General features: G+C 42.5%; 1 protein-coding gene across 16 annotated transcripts in view; it reads left to right on the plus strand.

The window, feature by feature from the left end:
* CYRIB (CYFIP related Rac1 interactor B) overlaps nucleotides 1–10832 on the plus strand; it is a 99914-nt gene extending 89082 nt beyond the window's left edge. For all 16 annotated transcript variants that reach the window (XM_084848815.1, XM_084848805.1, XM_084848802.1 and 13 more), the window contains 9 exons: nucleotides 1949–2070; nucleotides 3061–3166; nucleotides 3569–3705; nucleotides 4466–4543; nucleotides 4662–4778; nucleotides 5391–5470; nucleotides 7579–7705; nucleotides 8161–8231; nucleotides 10019–10832. In XM_084848815.1, coding sequence (XP_084704941.1) covers nucleotides 1949–2070; nucleotides 3061–3166; nucleotides 3569–3705; nucleotides 4466–4543; nucleotides 4662–4778; nucleotides 5391–5470; nucleotides 7579–7705; nucleotides 8161–8231; nucleotides 10019–10082 — 902 coding nt within the window. In that variant the 3' untranslated portion in view covers nucleotides 10083–10832. The remainder of the gene's footprint in view (nucleotides 1–1948; nucleotides 2071–3060; nucleotides 3167–3568; nucleotides 3706–4465; nucleotides 4544–4661; nucleotides 4779–5390; nucleotides 5471–7578; nucleotides 7706–8160; nucleotides 8232–10018) is intronic.
* The last annotated feature ends 7449 nt before the right edge of the window (nucleotides 10833–18281 follow it).

Genomic DNA, 18281 nt, shown 5'->3' on the forward strand with positions numbered 1-18281 from the left:
AGTTCATGCACACCAGTTGAGTTATGAATAAGGAAAGCCTTATTAACTGCTACAATAGCCAAAAATTAGGCTGTGTTTTACACGTCGTTTTGTTTGTTTGGATGCTGCTACCTCTTTGTTATGTGTGTAAACGCAGTGTTAAGACAAACCACATAGGTGGAAGCTTTTACTTGCTTCCAGTTTGGTTAAGGGCAGCAATAGAGTTAGCAGCACCCATGTGGGTAAAAGGAACCTTAGTTTCAGTCTTCATCAGTTAAAAGATTATCTTTACTGCTGTGGAGATTAAATGCCGCTGTAGATTTAATACATATCTATGTTTCTGGGCCTCCTTAGATTTAAGCATAAAAGAATTTGCCAGTTTCCTTTTACGTGTTTTGAATCTGAGACTCTGTTTGTACTATCGTATCTCACCTTAATAACCTGAGATATGCACGAGCCTTTTGCCTGTGCATGCTGCCCCTTTGTTCCTCTTTTTGTGGCATGCCTTGGTAAGTCTCTAACTATCGTTTTCTGCTTCATCCGACATTGGAAACTATGATTATCAGCTTTGCAACAAGCTAGGATCTTAAACCATGTTTTGAAGTTGGTTTAAGATCCTGGCTTGTTCCAAAGCTGGTAACCCTAGTTTCATGGTTTGGCTAATATAGGAAATTATGGTAAATTAGAGAATTCCTGGTTTATTGAAGTTCGCTGCAAAAGGGCTACATGTGCAGTCAAAAGCCTTGTGCATATCTCAATTGATTAAGCTGAGATAGAGTCATCTGAATGCAGCCTGTGAGACTGTAATAAATTTCCCCATTAAATAGTCTCCCGTTGTAGTAAGTCTAACTTTCAGAAATCACTGCTATTTGAATAGAGACATTTGCTAGAATTGTATGTAAATACCTGGCCTTTTTTTTAAAAAAAAGTCAAAGTAGATAGTAAACCAACATGGGTTGGAACAGCTTTAGTATCTCACTTTACTGGTCTGTTCCTAAAAGCCGCCGATAGCTGTATAGTAACATCCTACTAGGGGGACATAAGAACTTTTTATATGGCTAGGCACTTCCTCTTTCTCATCAGGGGCACTAATTCCTCCAAAAGTCCTTTCAACTTCAGCCAGATTTACAAAAACGCTACATGGTCTGGATACCTTTTGGAATTATTTCTTAGGAAGATATGAACCTGCCTTTTACTGAGCCAGACCATTGCTCCATCTAGCTGAGTGTTGCTGACTCTGATTGACAGCTGTTCTCCAGGTTCTAGGACAGGGATCTTTCCTATCACCTACAGCCTGAGATCCTATTAATGGGAGATGCCAGATATTGAGCCCATGGCCCTCTCTGTGCAAAGCATGTGTTCTGCCACTGATCTATGGCCCCTCCTTCCTTGGGTGTTGCATGACAGCTTGTCTGAAAATGTAGGTGCCTATTTATTGATTGGCTATGTATTTTGTGGTTTAAAATAAAATTGATAGGGTAATTCAGATTCTTCCTGTCATGTTTGCATACAAAATCAGCACACATCTGACATGGAGACTCCCACTTAGTAAAGGGATGATATTACTTTCCAACTTCTGTGGGATTTTTCTACACACAGGAAACAGGGAATGCCAAGCTAGCAATGTTTGTATTTCTCTAACCTTTCCCTGAGCAGAACTGCTTTGACAAACAAAGCTTCCAGAATACCAAAACATAATACAAAATCCATCAGTGTCATGGTTAGCCTAGAATTATTGGTGGCTGCATATGAATAACTAGAAGTAAGATTAAGTTGTAAAATATCCTGGATACATGTAGACGTAACACAGAGAGTGCAAATGTGCTCTGATAGAAGACTCTTTTAATAACAACCAAATATATACATTTTAAACACAACATTCAGGAATATGTCCAACAGTGCTCAAGATGTTTGTATTTGAAAATTAAGTAACTGCAAATATGACCTAATATGCTGTCCTGTTGTTTAGATGCTCAGCCTACAGAATCAGAAAAAGAAATTTATAATCAGGTAAATGTAGTATTAAAGGATGCAGAAGGAATCCTGGAAGACTTGCAGTCATACAGAGGAGCCGGTCATGAAATACGAGAGGTAAAGCATTATTGGATGAGGTAACTTGTAATCAATTCAGTCATCCTGTCATACTTCACATTGGTGTTTGTAACCTTAATACAGATCAGTAAAGGTTACTGCCATAGGCTCTAAAACATTCTAATAACAGGCTATTTATTACCAATATTATAGTGTGGTTAGTGTCCAAAGTGCTCTACAATCTTGATCTAGTGTGCCTTCTGAGCAACCGTGCAAGGAAGGTCACTAGACCTTTCCAGTTTGTAGCTCACAGACAAAACTGGCTGTTCCTTATTTGTTGCACTGCCATCCACGCTTCTTCCCTCAAAGTTGCACTTTGATTTCAGGGTATCTCATTTTTCTCAGCTTTTAACCATCCATATTTGATAGTTGGGGGATATTTCTCCCAGGCAGTACCTTAAGTTCTGCTGAGATTGTTGGAGGAATGCAGTTGTGTTGTGTATGGGGGGATGCAATGCAAGTTTGCTCAATAATAGAACAAAATCATGCATGCCAAAGGTCTCAGATTCAGTCCCTGGCATTTTCAGTTGATAGGAGCAGCAGCTCTGGGAAAGACCTCTGCCTAAGAGCTTGGAGAGTTGCTGCCAGTTAGTGGGACCAATGATCTGACAATAATAAGGCAGATTTTTAAGTATCACAAGGCGTATTAATCAGTAACACAGTTGTCCTCCCTCCCCCCCTTCCCCCCCCCTTCCCGTTGCATTGGGGTGATCCTCATTCTCCACAGAAGAGCTATTGACATGAGAATGTGACTTGTGTACGGTGAAAACATCATCGAGGTATATCTCTTTCTTCCCAAGTGCCTCTAGGGTTATCCATGTGGGACATGCAGAATGATACCTCTGTTTTGAGGTCTTTGAGGTCATCTCATGTTGTTAACAGATAGGGAGGAAGGTAGACAGACAGACAGTCAGAGAGATATAAATCCTGAATACTGGCGACATTCCATTTTATGAAGCAAACATCCCTGGACATGTTTAATTTTTCCAGGCAATACAGCATCCCACTGACGAGAGACTCCAGGAGAAGGCATGGGGTGCAGTTGTCCCTCTAGTGGGCAAACTTAAGAAATTCTATGAATTTTCTCAAAGACTTGGTAAGTGTCTGTATTAGTTGATGAATTGATCTTCTCAATAATAGTTCAAAAACTACTATGCGGTAATTTAGACTAGGGCCCCAAAGTCTTAACTATAACTTTAGCATGGTATAACTTGTTGAAATTACTGCTAATGATTTGTAACAATAATGTACCACCTACACAGAAATGTTGCAATCTGCTATTGATTTCTGTTTCCTAATTTGTAATATCTTCTGGATCTAGCCACCAATAACAAGTGCTTTTTGCGGACAGTTGAACATGTTTGTTTAGGCAATCCACTGGCACCAAGTATTTTATCATCCCTGGATTACAGCCTGCTTTTGTAACCATTCAGCATGCCAGGACATTGAACATGTTGACACTGTTTTATATCACTGTTTCCCCTGTTGTTTCATGTAGAAGCTGCATTACGAGGTCTCCTTGGGGCCCTGACAAGCACTCCGTATTCTCCCACACAGCACCTGGAGCGAGAGCAGGCTCTTGCAAAACAGTTTGCTGAAATCCTCCATTTCACACTTCGGTTTGATGAGCTGAAGGTAAGTTCAAAATAGCATCTGAATAGCACTTCTCCAATCAGGTCACAAATTTTATTATTTATTAATTAATTAACAGTTATATACCACTTTATCTGCTAAAAAGCGATCACACCAGTGTACAACAATTTAAAACAATAAAACCTTGCAATGATAAAAACAAGAACTTTAAAAACAGTTAAAACATCAAAACCTCAGATTTTAAAAGTATCTATGACACATATTACAGAATGCAGACTGATATTTGGTCATCCATCAGATGTTGCCAAAAGCAGGCAAGGAAATCCCAAAGCACTTTTCAGTCTCTTGTGCTGGACGCTAGCCCAGTGGGGCTCACTCTGCCCTGTGCAGGAGCAGCTGTCTCAACACAAGGCCTCTTAAGTGATTGTTCAGGCCAGTCACATCACAAGTTCACACTAAGAACATAAGAGGAGCCCTGTTGGTTCAGACCAGAGGTCCATCTAATCCGTCATCCTGTTTCTCACGGTAGCGCAGGTTGCAGGAGGTCTCCCTACAGGAACAGTTTGGTTGCACCTGCAAAATGCAAATTGAGCTGCCTGTCCCACTGGCAGTGGTGGCTGGTACATACCCAGGCCAGCCGCAACTCCACTGGAATGACCTAGAAATGCCACACAGCCTCATTTCCAAGCATTTTGCAGGTTTGACATCTTAGACCTCTTTAGAATGAGCTAGAGTGTATAAACACAATTATGTAAATTTGTCACCAGGGCATACTTACCTTCATCCTTTTCTTTCTTTCTAGATGACAAATCCTGCAATTCAGAATGACTTCAGCTACTACAGAAGAACCTTGAGTCGTATGAGAATCAACAATGTTCCAGTAGGTAACCTCCCAGTAGAAGTGAAGGAAGTTCTTCTTTGTCATCCTTATACTGCTTACCTATATATTCAAAACCAATGAAGATAGTGATTTTTATTTTTATTTTTATTTTTGGTAGGCAGAAGGAGAAAATGAAGTAAATAACGAACTGGCTAACAGAATGTCTTTATTTTATGCTGAAGCAACACCAATGTTGAAAACCTTAAGTGATGCCACAACAAAATTTGTTTCAGAGGTATGTGAGTGAATAGACTTCCTTGTTATGGCAATTTTTTAAAATACAGGTTTGCTCTGGAAAATGGAATACATACTGCTGAAGAGTCTTTCTTGACAGACCTTTGCATGAATTTTACTGTTGACTTTCTGTGGGAGATGGGTTTCAAAGCTTAGAAATTATGCTTCGTAGAATTGAGTTGCCACAGTTAATATTTATTAAAGGCTTTGGAGTTTTATTCAGTAAATCTTATCAGTCCTCTTGGACAGAAGAGTCTTTCAGTAATTCAATTATGTGCAACCCAGGTGTCCTCTATCCTCACCCCAGGCTACCCCTGCCATTTGTGGGCCTTTTGTACTCGGCTCCTCAGATTTCTGCCATTGACCCTGCTCCACCAAATGAAGAATATCACACTCAACACTACCAGAGCAACAAACACATTGCATGTTTGAGGCTGTGAGAAGTTGCTTTGCTCTAATATTTTTATATGAGGGCCCTTGGCCTGATTCTTCACCTCAGTTCCCCACTGGTAAAACAGTTTGATGAGGCTTATATGCGTCTTAGGACAAGCCAGGTAAATATTGTAGTGCGGTTTGCATTTCACTAACTATATTTTTCTTGTGCTGTTCACAGAACAAAAATTTACCCATAGAAAATACCACAGATTGCTTAAGCACCATGGCCAGTGTTTGCCGAGTCATGCTGGAAACTCCGTAAGTAGAAGGGCTACTTCTGACATTATATATCAGTTAAAAAGAAAAAAAGACATGGATGTAGCCCTAAGCCGCTCTTTATTGAAAATGCCACTCTTTTTATTGAAAAATTTCGAGCACTGTGTAAGAATCAGACACTCCAAATGTTCACAGTGTACTTACAGTATATAATAAATCATGAATACAAACAGTTTTATTTTGCTAAAGCTGTAATGATTCATGAAAAAGCAAAACCCAGAAGTTAGGAAGAATAAAAGAATGATTTTTTATTGTGGTACGTGCCCCCAAAGCAGCCTGCAATTATACTGAACTAGCTAAGGATGCATCTAGAGGAGGGAAAGGTATGGAGAATGCTAGTCCTTTCCCCTGCTTCTCTGCTTCCACTCCCACCCATCATTGAGGCCATTGCATCCTGCAGGAGGTGGAGCCAATGTGACTTTCCCTAATAGAGCCCTGTTTTTCCAAAAGGAACGCTTCCAACTCAGAAGCCACATTTGTGGTAGGTATGGGGAAGGAGGCAATGTTCCACAGGGTGTGGTGTGCAGATCTTGCCCCTGCCATAACAGTGTCTCCAAGTGCAGCATTTTTCTTTCTCCCACACCAGTGGCCGTTATTCACATATGTGGGAGAAACTAAAAGGAAAGGTTCGGTTTTTTGGTTGCCCTTGAATGAGTGAGTGAGTGAGTAAGTATGTATGTATAAAAAATGTACATAGATATTGTGGTTTCTATCTGGCCATATAAATAGCCTGAATAGAGTCTTCCTTAGCATGTACGAACAAAGGAAGCGATGTGGAGAGGAAATCATCCAAATTAGTTCGACCACTTGCATCTATTGCAAGAGATGTGATCTACTGAAATATATAGAAATGTAATAAATTAATAAAATTTCAGGTCTTCAAGTAACTTACTGATGTGGGGAGAGAGCAGGCTTGTTCTTACACCCTTTTTGTGTGTTAGTGTAAAATACATAGTGATTCTACGGTGTCCTTAATACTCTCAATTTTTAAAAAAATATTGGAGTGGGGAACCTCAAGCCCTTGAGCCAAAGCTGTCCCACCTGTTTTGGTCTGCCTCCAGATCCCCAAGGGCTTTGTGAGAACAGGGAGAGGAGTTTGTGAAGAATTCTGCATGGCAGGTTTCCTGAGACAGGAACTGGGGTGGGGTGGGGATATGTCACTTTAGCAATTGCGTATATTATTTCCAACAAGGAGCTCAGTGTAGTCATACAACAGTTCCACCAGAAACACCCTGCTGATACCTGAGGAGATCTGAGCAATGGTAAAGTAGAATAGGGAAGGAAGCCTCTCGTCTGCTCTGTCCAGTCAGATGACAGCCATGTGTGTAATAAGGAGTATTGCCCCACTTCTTCCAGTAGCCCCACTGCTCCTTAGTGATAGCAAATAGGGAGCCACATTCCTCTCAGGGATGCCTCAACATAAAGTTTTCTTTTAAAGTTGGGTACAGATCACATTGCTAGCTTTTGTGGGAACATTGTTTAATATTTTAATGCTGGAATATATTGGAAGGCATCTCCATAATTTTGTAAATGGTTTATCTCATACATAATTCAGAAAAATATAAGAGCTATGCATCTTTGCCTGGAGTGTGCTCTGAGTGCAGCTTGAGCCTCTTTTCGCATAGGCCTGTTTCCTCTTTAGCTTAATTGTTCAGTTCAGTTCAGCCTTTGGTTGATAGCCAGATGGAAGCTGTGTTCCATAAGCGAGTCAGGGCTGCGGCAACCTGTGTTCAGTGGACGAGAACTGATATGATGGTTGAACTTGGTGCTTGACAACCTGAACTTGTGACCCTGCCAGAACTGGTTATTGTGCAGTCACTCATCAGAGATGGTTTTCACAAGCTGCGCTGTAAGCAGAAGGTGAGAAATTCCTGGGCACCAATCCTTGTGATCCAAGTTTAGGTTCCATCCATCCACCCACCCACCCAGAAGTGTGGTGTTTGTGTAAAGGAAGCAACGTTTCTCTGAGAAAGCGATTATATTTTGGGAAGGAACCCAACTGAAGTTATTGAAGTTACAGGTGGACATTTTGCTTTAGAATTCAACTTTCGATAACCAGCTGTCTTCTCTTGTGTGTGTTTTGCTTCCAGGGAGTACAGAAGCAGGTTCACAAATGAGGAAACAGTATCATTCTGTCTGAGGGTAATGGTGGGTGTCATAATTCTCTACGACCACGTGCATCCAGTAGGTGCTTTTGCAAAAACTTCAAAAATCGATGTAAGTTCTAGGACTGAGTAATTATAATTATTCCTTCCTTTTCCTTCTCTGTATGTGTGTGCCGGTATTGTTGGTGGGGGGTGAGGGTGGATAGGGGATTCTTCAAGAACACACAAAATGTTCATAAAAACAAATGGGTTCTGAAGTGCTTTTAAGTGTTGATATAAATTATATTGGTTCAGAGCCAATTTCCATGTTATGCAACTCCAGCATGACTGCTCTGGGACTGCCTTCAGGCTTCCAGGTAGGCTGGACTTGTGTGCAGTGCCTCACCTTGACTTCGTATGATGGCTGCAGCAGTATTTTTTTTTACTTGTCATCCCTGGAGTTGAGGTGATCACATTCGCATGAGTGTTGGGATCCTTCCTGAAAGCTAACATTTTAGGCTGTGGAACTGTTGCGACCTGTTTTGAAGTATCACATTATGTTTTTCCCCCTTTTGTATTAACTTCTAGATGAAAGGATGCATCAAAGTTCTCAAAGACCAGCCTCCAAACAGCGTAGAAGGCCTTCTAAATGCTCTCAGGTACCTTAGTCTTGAATTGTAGAATCATATACTAGGGTTGGAAGGGGCCAACAAGGCCATCAAAATGATTGAAAGCTCCAACTCTTGTTTTTAAAGAAGTAGTGGTTAGCACTGCTAAGCAAGACCCACTAGCATAGAATGAACACACACACACTGTGTTTTAGAGTTTTCCACGTTCTATTTGATGTTGAAAGAGTGCCATTATGGTTGAAACAAGTGCGTGCGCGCACACATGTTTTGCGAAGGTCAGTAAGGAGCCACTTATAAGCTCTTGTTGCTTGGAAACAGACATGTGGAAATGTCTCAGCCAGCAGCCCAGGCACTTCGTAATTCAGTTTGTTAGGAATGCATTAAGATGTGAACCCGCTGCCTTGCTTTGTTTATTGCTAAGGAGTAGAGTACAGAATATTAACATTATTTACCCAACCCATCCATGTTCTGTGTGAAGAAAAGCAGGATTCTACGTTGTGTATAAACTGTGCAAACTTGCCTAATTCCTCTTCCTCTTCATATAATTTGTCCCACAAGTTTTGCATAATCCTGGTTTAGCTAGTCATAGGTGGGGAAGGAAACAGAAGCCTTGCACACTTCCAAACATAGCTTCAAGTTATCACAAGTGGTTAGATCCAGATTTAGTCATACTCAGAGTAGACCCATTGAAATCAGTGGTGCTTGTTAGTCATGACTAAAGTACCATTGCTTTTTCAAGGGGTCTACTCTAAGTATGACCAGGTCTAGATCCAGGCAAAGAAATTGGTGTTTTTTCCTTGTTTAAAACGTGCTGAGTTTTTCAGGGGCTAAATTCTGCACCCACTGACTTTCTGTGCTTTTTCGGCTGAATTCTGGCATGCACACTACTTTGGAGGTGGTTTGGTTTTGAGTACAGCTTTCCTTTCTAGTCCAATAATAATAATTAATGGGGCCTGCAACAAAATGTTCTATTGTGAAGTTTTTGTGTTCAGCGTGCCACCTTTTCCAGGATACTCCATTCCATTTCCCATCCACCCCACCCTGTTTTGTCCATCCCCTCCTCCCAAAAAATCATTCAGCATTCTGCATGCTGAGTACCCCCCTTTTGAGGCATTTATTCTAAATACTTTTTGTACTTTTGCAAATGTCGAGGTTTCCCCAAGTCTGCTGATAACCCCCCCCCCCCCCAACCTGGTGCATGGATGATGCCATTTTGGCTACATAAGGATCCACAGTCATAGAATTGAGTTGGTTATTAGGATATAAGAAGATAAATCACCATGGTTATGCACCACTGGAGGTTTTGCCAGCATTTGCTGAAAATACCTGTGGCTGAATGCTGGGACACATTAGGCATTCCAAAGTGAGGGGACTGGGCAGGACCTAAGAGCCCAACGATACTCCCAAGGGCTGCAGCTGCCCCAGGACAGCCTCTTGTCCCCAGGTTAGTCTTTTTAAGGAGTGAGCTGTCTGTCAAAGAAGTTGTTGTTGTTGTTGTTGTTGTTCAGTCGTTAAGTCATGTCTGACTGTTCGTGACCCCATGGACCATAGCACGCCAGGCCTTCCTGTCCTCCGCTCTCTCCCGGAGTGTGCTCAAGTTCATATTCATTGCGTCGGTGATGCTATCTAGCCATCTCATCCTCTGCTGCCCCCTTCTCCTTTTGCCTTCAATCTTTCCCAGCATCAGGGTCTTTACCAGGGAGTTTTCTCTTCGCATTAGGTGGCCAAAATAGTTGAGCTTCAGTATCTGTCCTTCCAATGAGCACTCAGTACAAGGCCATCAACTTACACTCTTGTAAACTTTTTTTCCTTTTTAGGTACACAACAAAACATTTGAATGATGAGACTACCTCCAAGCAAATTAAATCTATGTTGCAATAACAGTTACCTGGAAATTATGGCCTACTGTAAACAGTATTCTGCAATGACTGAGATGCACAGATCTTTTTAAAGTGATTAAGTGATTGCAACTACTATCTTGTTCAGTCTTGCTTTTGATTTTTTTCTTGTCCTCTCTTCCATTAAAAAAAATCACGTTCTTGTTCTAGAGTAAGATAACTTCTTTTTTCTGTGCCAAAATCAATGAAAATTATGAACTCTAGAAGGTAATTTTTACATTTCAGAATGGCCATTCTACGTGGCAGCTAATTCTGCATTGCGTTTTGGATTTCTCTGTACTGGAGAAAGTTCTGTGACTTGAACTAAATATTTTCAAACGTGGTTTTTTCTTTTTGTTTTTGAAAAACTAATATTTAATATTGCTTCTTGTGCATGGCAAAACTGCCTATTTCTGCTATTTAAAAAGAAAGAAATCCTCAGTGACTTCATTTTCTATTGCAGCTTTTTTATGTGCAACCATGAGAAAATTAAGAGCAGATTTGTTTAAATTAACTGTGTTTGTACAAATGGTACCCAACACACTTTTTTTTAAAGAAAAAAGAAATGAGTAAAAACTGTTTGTTTTTAAAAGTTAAGTTTGCATTTTGACTCGTTTTTGTAAGGATGTATGTTGTATGTTTAATAACTAACGTTAAAAAAAAGTGGTGTGTGCGTAGCCAAATTACGTATGCATGTTCGTGTCAAACGATTGGCTGTGGAGACAACAATAAAAATCGGCTTTCATTTTTCTAAGTGTGGTTTGTTTCACCAGTATTGTTGAGATGCCCATGGTTAGTAGCTTTTTGTTAAAATCTTTTTTATAAGTAGAGCTAATGCTGCTGTTAACCCTAGTGAAGTCAGATCATATGCATGTTTTCTCAAAAGTAAGCCCCACTATGTTCTTTGAGGCTTGCTCCCAGGTAAGCATGCACAGAATTGCATCTTTGAAGTGCTTACCTCTGATCCAGCTAAAGCTAATCATAACTACATTCCATTGAAACCAAAGGCACAAGGTAGTCCTAACTAACTTAAGTCCCATTTTCTTCCAACAGAACTTCATCATGGCTAATGTTAGATGGATTGGTCCCCTTTTTCCCAGGCTCATTTCATCATCACCACTTTGCCCAGGCTGTTGAGTGGGCTGCCTCAAGGTTTCCATCACTATCATAACTGATGTTGTTAACCCACTTTCTAACAAATCTCTCAAAACATGTTTATACAATAAAGAATCATCCAGGATGCAAAGAACAACACAACTAGTTTTGCACACCTACAGAGATTTTGGCCTTATGCTGCCCGGACTTTTGTGAAGTTCATGGAAATTGTGATGTAGCATGGGGCAGGGTGGAAAATTCCATGTTCAGTGAAGGAAATTAAAAACTAACTGGGCCTGCCATTTGGATCCCAGCCATCATCACTTAAACCTCAATCCATAAATCCAATTCATGGTGAAATCTTCCATAATTGTTACATATTTTATTTCAGTATATTCTGCTTTTCTAGGGAGTGAGTATATTCAAAGCAGCTAACATACTGGTTTAAATTAACCATATTTAAAATAGAAACATTAAAATCAATTTTAAAAATCACTGGACGATATCCGATATTGTGTGAGCAGACCTCTGCTTACACAACAGGACTTACCCATCCTCTTCTCCCCCTGCATCCCCTGGCCTCCTCTGAAGGATCCCCAGGACTCCAGAGCAGATTTCACACGCGGGGGAAACTGCAGTGGGGAGTGGGGGTTCCATTCTGCTGGCAGTGTCTGTGCTGCTGCTTGGATGGACAAAGGTGGATAGAACCCACAGAGAAATATAACAAAAAAATAGCATCAATATATTACAGTAACCATCAAAGATCAAAAGCTTCTTGGAATAAATACACGTTGACTGCCAGTCTAAACACAAGCAAAGAAGGAGCCTGGTGAGTTTACTTGGTACAGCTGTTCCACAAGATCTTGCAACATGAATGGGTTAACTAACATTAAGTTTAGATGATCAAGTTTTTACAGGTGGTTCCATGGGTTATTCATTCTCAAGCAGGTGCTGTCCCGTAAGCAGTGAAACAACCCCATCAAGTGCCCCCATTTGAAACACCTAACCGTTTTTGTGTGGATCTACTTTTGGTTATAAACCAGCAAGCTTGCTTCTTGAGAAGGAATGCCTTTTCATTTTGAGAAAAAAACACAACAGGCATTCCTAAGCTGTCTCATGATATGGTAGAGGCTGCCTTATGTAGCACTGAAGTCAATGGGTGGACTTTTAGAACCCTTTCATACACAGGGTCAAAAGTTGATTTTATGGTGGGTGCTTGAAATACAAATGTTTCAATATGCAATCTTCTAGACACAGTGTGAATTGTTTAGAAGATTGGAAAAAGGTCAATTTTGACCCCCCAAATGAAAGGTCCCATATGTGCCTGCCCGGACCTTAAGATCATCATCAGCAGCCCTTCTCCGTGAGCCCCTGCCAAAGGAAGTGAGGCGGGTGGCTACTAGGAGGAGGGCTTTTTCTGCTGTGGCACCCTGGCTCTGGAATGAGCTCCCTAGTGAGGTTCACCTGGCGCCTACATTGTATTCCTTTCGGCGCCAGGTGAAGACCTTTTTATTTTCCCAGGCATTTTAGCTTTCTAAATTTTTATCTTTGCTGTTTTAAATCTGTATTTTAAACTCCTGCACTGCTGCTAGGTTTTATTGTGGTTTTATTGTTATATTGTGGTTTTAATGTTCTGTATATTTTAAATTGTTTTATTGTGTGTTGCTTGGATTTAATTTTTGTGAATCGCCCAGAGAGCTTTGGCTATTGGGCGGTATAGAAATGAAATAAAATAAATAAAGGTTTGTACATTGCATATCACAGCAAAAAAGAAAAATACAGTTTTTTGCCCGAAGGAGCTTATGATTGAAAACTTTATGATAAAAAAGACCATAGCTGGGGTTGTTTTTACCCTCAACCTGCCCATGCTACTACAAGGTATCTAGTACTACTGTGGGGTTTGAGATGCCCCTAAAAAGTGTATAAGTGCTTTGTTCTCCCCATAATTGGGGTTTTTTATGGCTCCATCACAGGAGGGTTTTGCAACAGAGTTTTCATCTTGAGATTTATGTAACTATTAGTGGTGGAGATAGCTACTCAGAATTCTTGTTTTTATGATGGTTTAGAGGTCCCTATTTTGAAACTGGGGTAAATGGATAGCATAGAGATTTGAAAGATTAACAGCAAGAGCCTGTCGGTGATAGAAAGGTAGGGCTTCCCAGCAGGGAATATTGTAGGAATGGGTTGGCTCTTTGTGAGAATCTTCAAGCCAGTATTATTAGAGCACCTAGTCTGAACCCACCCAGCTAATCCTACTGTAGAATCCCCAGATCAGCATTTCTGCTCTCAGGGGTGTGTTTGTGTGTGTGGACAAGAGACGTTTGCTTAAGCTCCATGCTTGATAGTTTCCAGTTCCCTCACTGCTAAGGTTGCTACCTCCCCGCTGACTGCCCCGCTGACTGCTCCTTTCCCTTTAACAGTGGCCTGATGCACACACAGGATGTGGGAGACCTGGCTTGGGATCGGTACATGTGAGAAGGACCTAGGTGTCTTAGCGGATCAAAAACTGAATATGAGATAGCAGTGCAATGCAGCAGCTAAGAAAGCTAGCGCAGTCTTGGGCTGCATTAACAGAAGCATAGTGTCCAGATCACAGGAAGTAATAGTTTTGCTCTGTTCTGCATTAGTCAGGCCTCAGTTGGAGTAGTGTCCAGTTATGGGTGCCCCATTTTAGGTAGAACATTGACAAGTTGCAGTGTGTCCAGAGAAGAGCAACCACAATGATGAGGGGTCTTGAAACCAAGTTCTACGATGAATGGTTGAAAGAGCTGGGTATGCTTAGCCATGGATGGCCATCTGGCAGGGATGCTATAGCTGTGCTCTACAGTGCAGATTTTACTTTCTTGGGCTCCAAGATCACCGCAGATGGTGACTGTAGCCATGAAATTAAAAGACGCTTGCTCCTTGGGAGGAAAGCTATGGCAAACCTAGACAGCATAGTAAGAAGCAGAGACATCACCTTGCCGACAAAGGTCCGTCTAATCAAAGCTATGGTTTTCCCAGTAGTAATGTATGCCTGTGAGAGCTAGACTATAAGGAAGGCTGAGCGCCGAAGAATTGATGCCTTCGAACTGTGGTGCTGGAGAAGACTCTTACGAGTCCCCTGGACTGCAAGGAGGTCAAATCAGTCAATCCTAAAGGAAATCAACCCTGAGCGCTCATTGGAAGGACAGATACTGAAGCTGAAGCTCCAATATTTTGGCCACCTAATGCGAAGAGAAAACTCTCTGGAAAAGACCCTGATGCTGGGAAAGACTGAAGGCAAAAGGGGAAGGGGATGGCAGAGGATGAGATGCCTAGATAGCATCACGGATTCAATGAATATGAACTTGAGCACGCTCCGGGAGAGAGCGCAGGACAGGAAGGCCTGGCGTGCTATGGTCCATGGGGTCACGAAGAGTCGGACACGACTGAACGACTGAACAACAACAACAACAGTGCAGGGCCTGCATTGAGTAGGGGGTTGGACTAGAAGATCTCTGAGGTCCCTTCCAACTCAGTGATTCTATGATTCAACAGGCAAAGCTTCCTGGCGTGATGAGTTGACTAGAAAAGATCTGCCTGCTACATTCCTTAAATGACCAGCCACAGTTTTTTTTGGCATTCTGGTTTTTAATCATTTTAATATGGTGTTTCAGTCTTTTACCTTTTTTTTCTTTTTTTTGCTATTGTACCTCTTATGTTCACTGCTCCAGAATCTGTTTTAGATGGGGAGTGGTATACAAAGGTTGTAAATAATAAATACATTTCTGTGTATTACCTCCAGTTAAGAGACACGAGCAGAACCAGGAAAATGAGACAACCTCTCCAAGTATGTGTCTAGGCTCCTGGAGAGTTGGGAATGAGCCTTTTCCCTTCAAATACACAGGAAGTTGGATGCAAATGGAAAGAGGAAGGAGCCGGCGTAATTCTGAGTGGATGGGTAGGATCACGTTCACCCTTCTCTTCCTAACTGTGTCTATGCCCTGTCTGGCCAGTGGAGATCAGAAAACCCTTGCCTCTGTGTCTTTGGAATGGAGCAGAACCCATCAACCAGAGGCTCCACTGCCTTGTGTGTGGTTCCTCGGAAAACACGGGCTCTTCTCACTTCCCAAGGCCTTCAGGGCGCAATCCTATGCATGTTCAGACAGCAAGAAGTCCTACAACTCCCAGCATGCCTCCACATAAGATTGTCTAAACATCATAAGGTCGCATCCTTACATCGCTTTGGAAGGCGCCCCTGGAACTATGGCACCCTGAGCGGCTGCCTAGTTTGTCCCTGTGATTGGCCCATCCGTGTTTGTAGAAGGACGGATAGAAGCTGTTAGAGGGTGTTCCCGGAGGCTGGGAGGGGGCCCCTGGGCTGGCTTCTAACTGTGAACATCCCCCAGGCCTGCCCTTGAGATGAACTCTGCTTAACTGCCCAGTGCTAAGAATTGTCTTCCCCCAGCCCCATTGTGTCAGTCCAAGATACTCTCCTGATAAGTGATGCAGCCATTTGAACGGGTAATAATCTTTCCAAGACAGAAGGGTCTGCCTACCTTTTGCCAGAGGCTGTTAGCGTTGAGGTTTCTGCCTCTGCTCCTTAATTCTTCCCTTTTTTTCTTTTCTTTTTAGGAGGGCAGGGCTGCTGTGCCTTCAACAGCTCCACAACAGGCAGAAATGCAACTGTGCAACTTTTTAAAAGGGCGTCTTTAAGGAAGGATCGGACAGCTGCGCCGTTAGGGTGGCTCTTATCTACAGCTGTTTGGATGGCTATACGGAATCCAGATTCAGAGGCAATATGCTCCTCAGTGCTAACTACCGGGTGCAACAGCCTGTTGCCATCATGCTGTGGCTGTGGGCTTCCAGGAAGTATCTGGAAACCCATGCTGGCTGAGGATGATGGAAGATGTCCAACATCTGGAAGCACCAGGTTGAGGAATGCTGCACTAGTGTGTACTTGTAGCACGTCTGTAGTCATGCCAAGAATAACAATTTTTAAATAACAAAAATAAAGAAATGATTGATTGATGATTGATCTAAACATTTATACAGCACCCATCCTCAGCAACTGGACACCTGACAGTATCCTGAGGGTTAGTCAGCAATCCTGAGGCTGTTGCAGCAGAAACTAAATTTAAATAACAACAACGAGTGTTGTGGCACCTTAAAAAAAGGAGAGAGCCTTCTCTGTGGTGGCCCCCACTCTGTGGAACTCCCTCCCTAGGGAACTCCACCATGCCCCCTCTTTAATGAGCTTCCACCACGCATTAAAAACATGGTTGTTCAGGCAGTCATTTGGGGTGGGTTAGGGTATTTTTAGAAATACGTTTTTAATGTATAATTTTATTGTTTTAAACTGTTTCTATTATTGTACATCACCCAGAGTGGCTGGGTGACCAGCCAGGTGGGCGATTAAATAAATAAATAAATAAATAAATAAATAAATAAATAAATAATCAGTGGAGGCTGGTGGCGTCGATGTCAGTGGGACAGTGAATCTGCTCCAGATTAAGTTCAGAACTAGTCAAAACTCTAAAGGCGCTTTGCACCTTGGATAGCTCCTTTAGAGTTTTGACTGAAACCCTGACTGGATTCACTGCCCCACTGACATCAGAGCCACCAGCCTCCTTTGTTAAAGACGAACAAATTGATTATGGACTAAGCTTTTGTGCCCTCTGTCCACTTCATCCGAGGCAGTTGTTTTTGTCTTTGTTTAAATCAAAGTGTACACCTTTTGCACCTGCCTCTGGCTGATGGATCTCAAGCTTGTAGTAAAATACAAGGCAGATCTCACAAGGCGGAAGTCTTCCCACCCCTGCTCTATGCTGACTGGCAGTGGCTTTCTAGGGTTTCAGATGGGAAACTTCCCCAACCTTACCTGGAGATGCCAGGAATTGAGCCTGGGACTTATGCATGTAAGCTGTGTGGTCTACCACTGAGCTATGGCCAGCTTGCCAAGGCACTAGAGTTCTGGCTGCTTGCCCAAGGATTCCCCATGCTGACACCAAGCCTGGCGCATGCTTTTCCTTGCCAAGGGCTTGACTAGCATTTGAGCTTCTGGCTGTTCATGTGGCTGTTTGAGCATGAACAAAATCTTCCCTATGTGATGATCTCATTTGCCGATCTATCCAAGGGTCCTCCTGGGCTGTTACCTCCATGCCCTGCTTATGGGATTCCTCTGGCTATAGCTCAGTAGTAGAGCACACAGACTGGCAGGCAGAAGGTCACAGGTTCAATCCCTGGCATCTCCAGTTACACGGATCAAGGAGCAGGTGATAGCAAAGACCTTTTTCTGAGCTCCTGGAGAGCTCCTGACAAACAGCATAAACCACACTGAGCTAGGGTCTGATGCAGTAACCCAGTTCACATGATCACAACATGGCTAATAAGCCTTGGTGGCTTGTTAACCCTACTGTGCATGCTGGCTGAATTTCCCTAATTATTCCCAGGTCTTCCAAACCTGGGCGGCATGGCTTATTTGAGGGGGCAGCAACCCTCCAACAACCCATGGGCTGTTGTTGGGTTATTGGAGTGTTTCTGCCCCTCCTCCAAGCCATGCCACCTGACTTCTGGTGACATGGCAAGCTGCACCACTGGGGGTAATTAAGGAAATCCAGCCAGCGTGGCAGGGGAAAAAAAGCCACCGTGGCTTATTTCCCTGGTTGCGATTGTGCAAACCAGCCCAGTATAAGGCAGCAGCTTCTCTTCATTTGCCTGGCCACGTGGCATAGAATAAGTAGGGGTCATTGGTGCTATGTAACAGTGGTCAGGAAAATATAATGTTTGGAAGAAGGGGAGTCACAGCAACAGCTGCTCGGGCAGATGGAGAGTTGAAGGGAGGGCAGTTAAAGAAAGGTGGTTGGGGAAGGGAGAAGGGGAGAGCGAAAAGGGAGGAAAGGAAGGGAAGAAGGAGGAATTGAGAGGGGGGAGTTTTCTCTCTGAAGAGGGAGTTCAACCATCATCACAGATGACAAACTGGGCTAGGAACCTGCCTGATCTTTGAGGGAGTGAAGGATGTCCAGGGGTCCTATTTTACAGGATACAGTCCTCTGTTTGAAGGCATCCTCTGTTTGAAAAGCTGTCTTGTCCAGGTCAGGTTTAAAGATAAACAACCATAAAAAGCCAGGAGAAGGGAGAACAAGGG

The sequence above is a fragment of the Heloderma suspectum genome, chromosome 4, assembly GCF_057233095.1.
Source record: "Heloderma suspectum isolate Gila_16-S chromosome 4, 16-S_ref, whole genome shotgun sequence".
Classification (NCBI taxonomy): Eukaryota; Metazoa; Chordata; class Lepidosauria; order Squamata; family Helodermatidae; genus Heloderma; species Heloderma suspectum.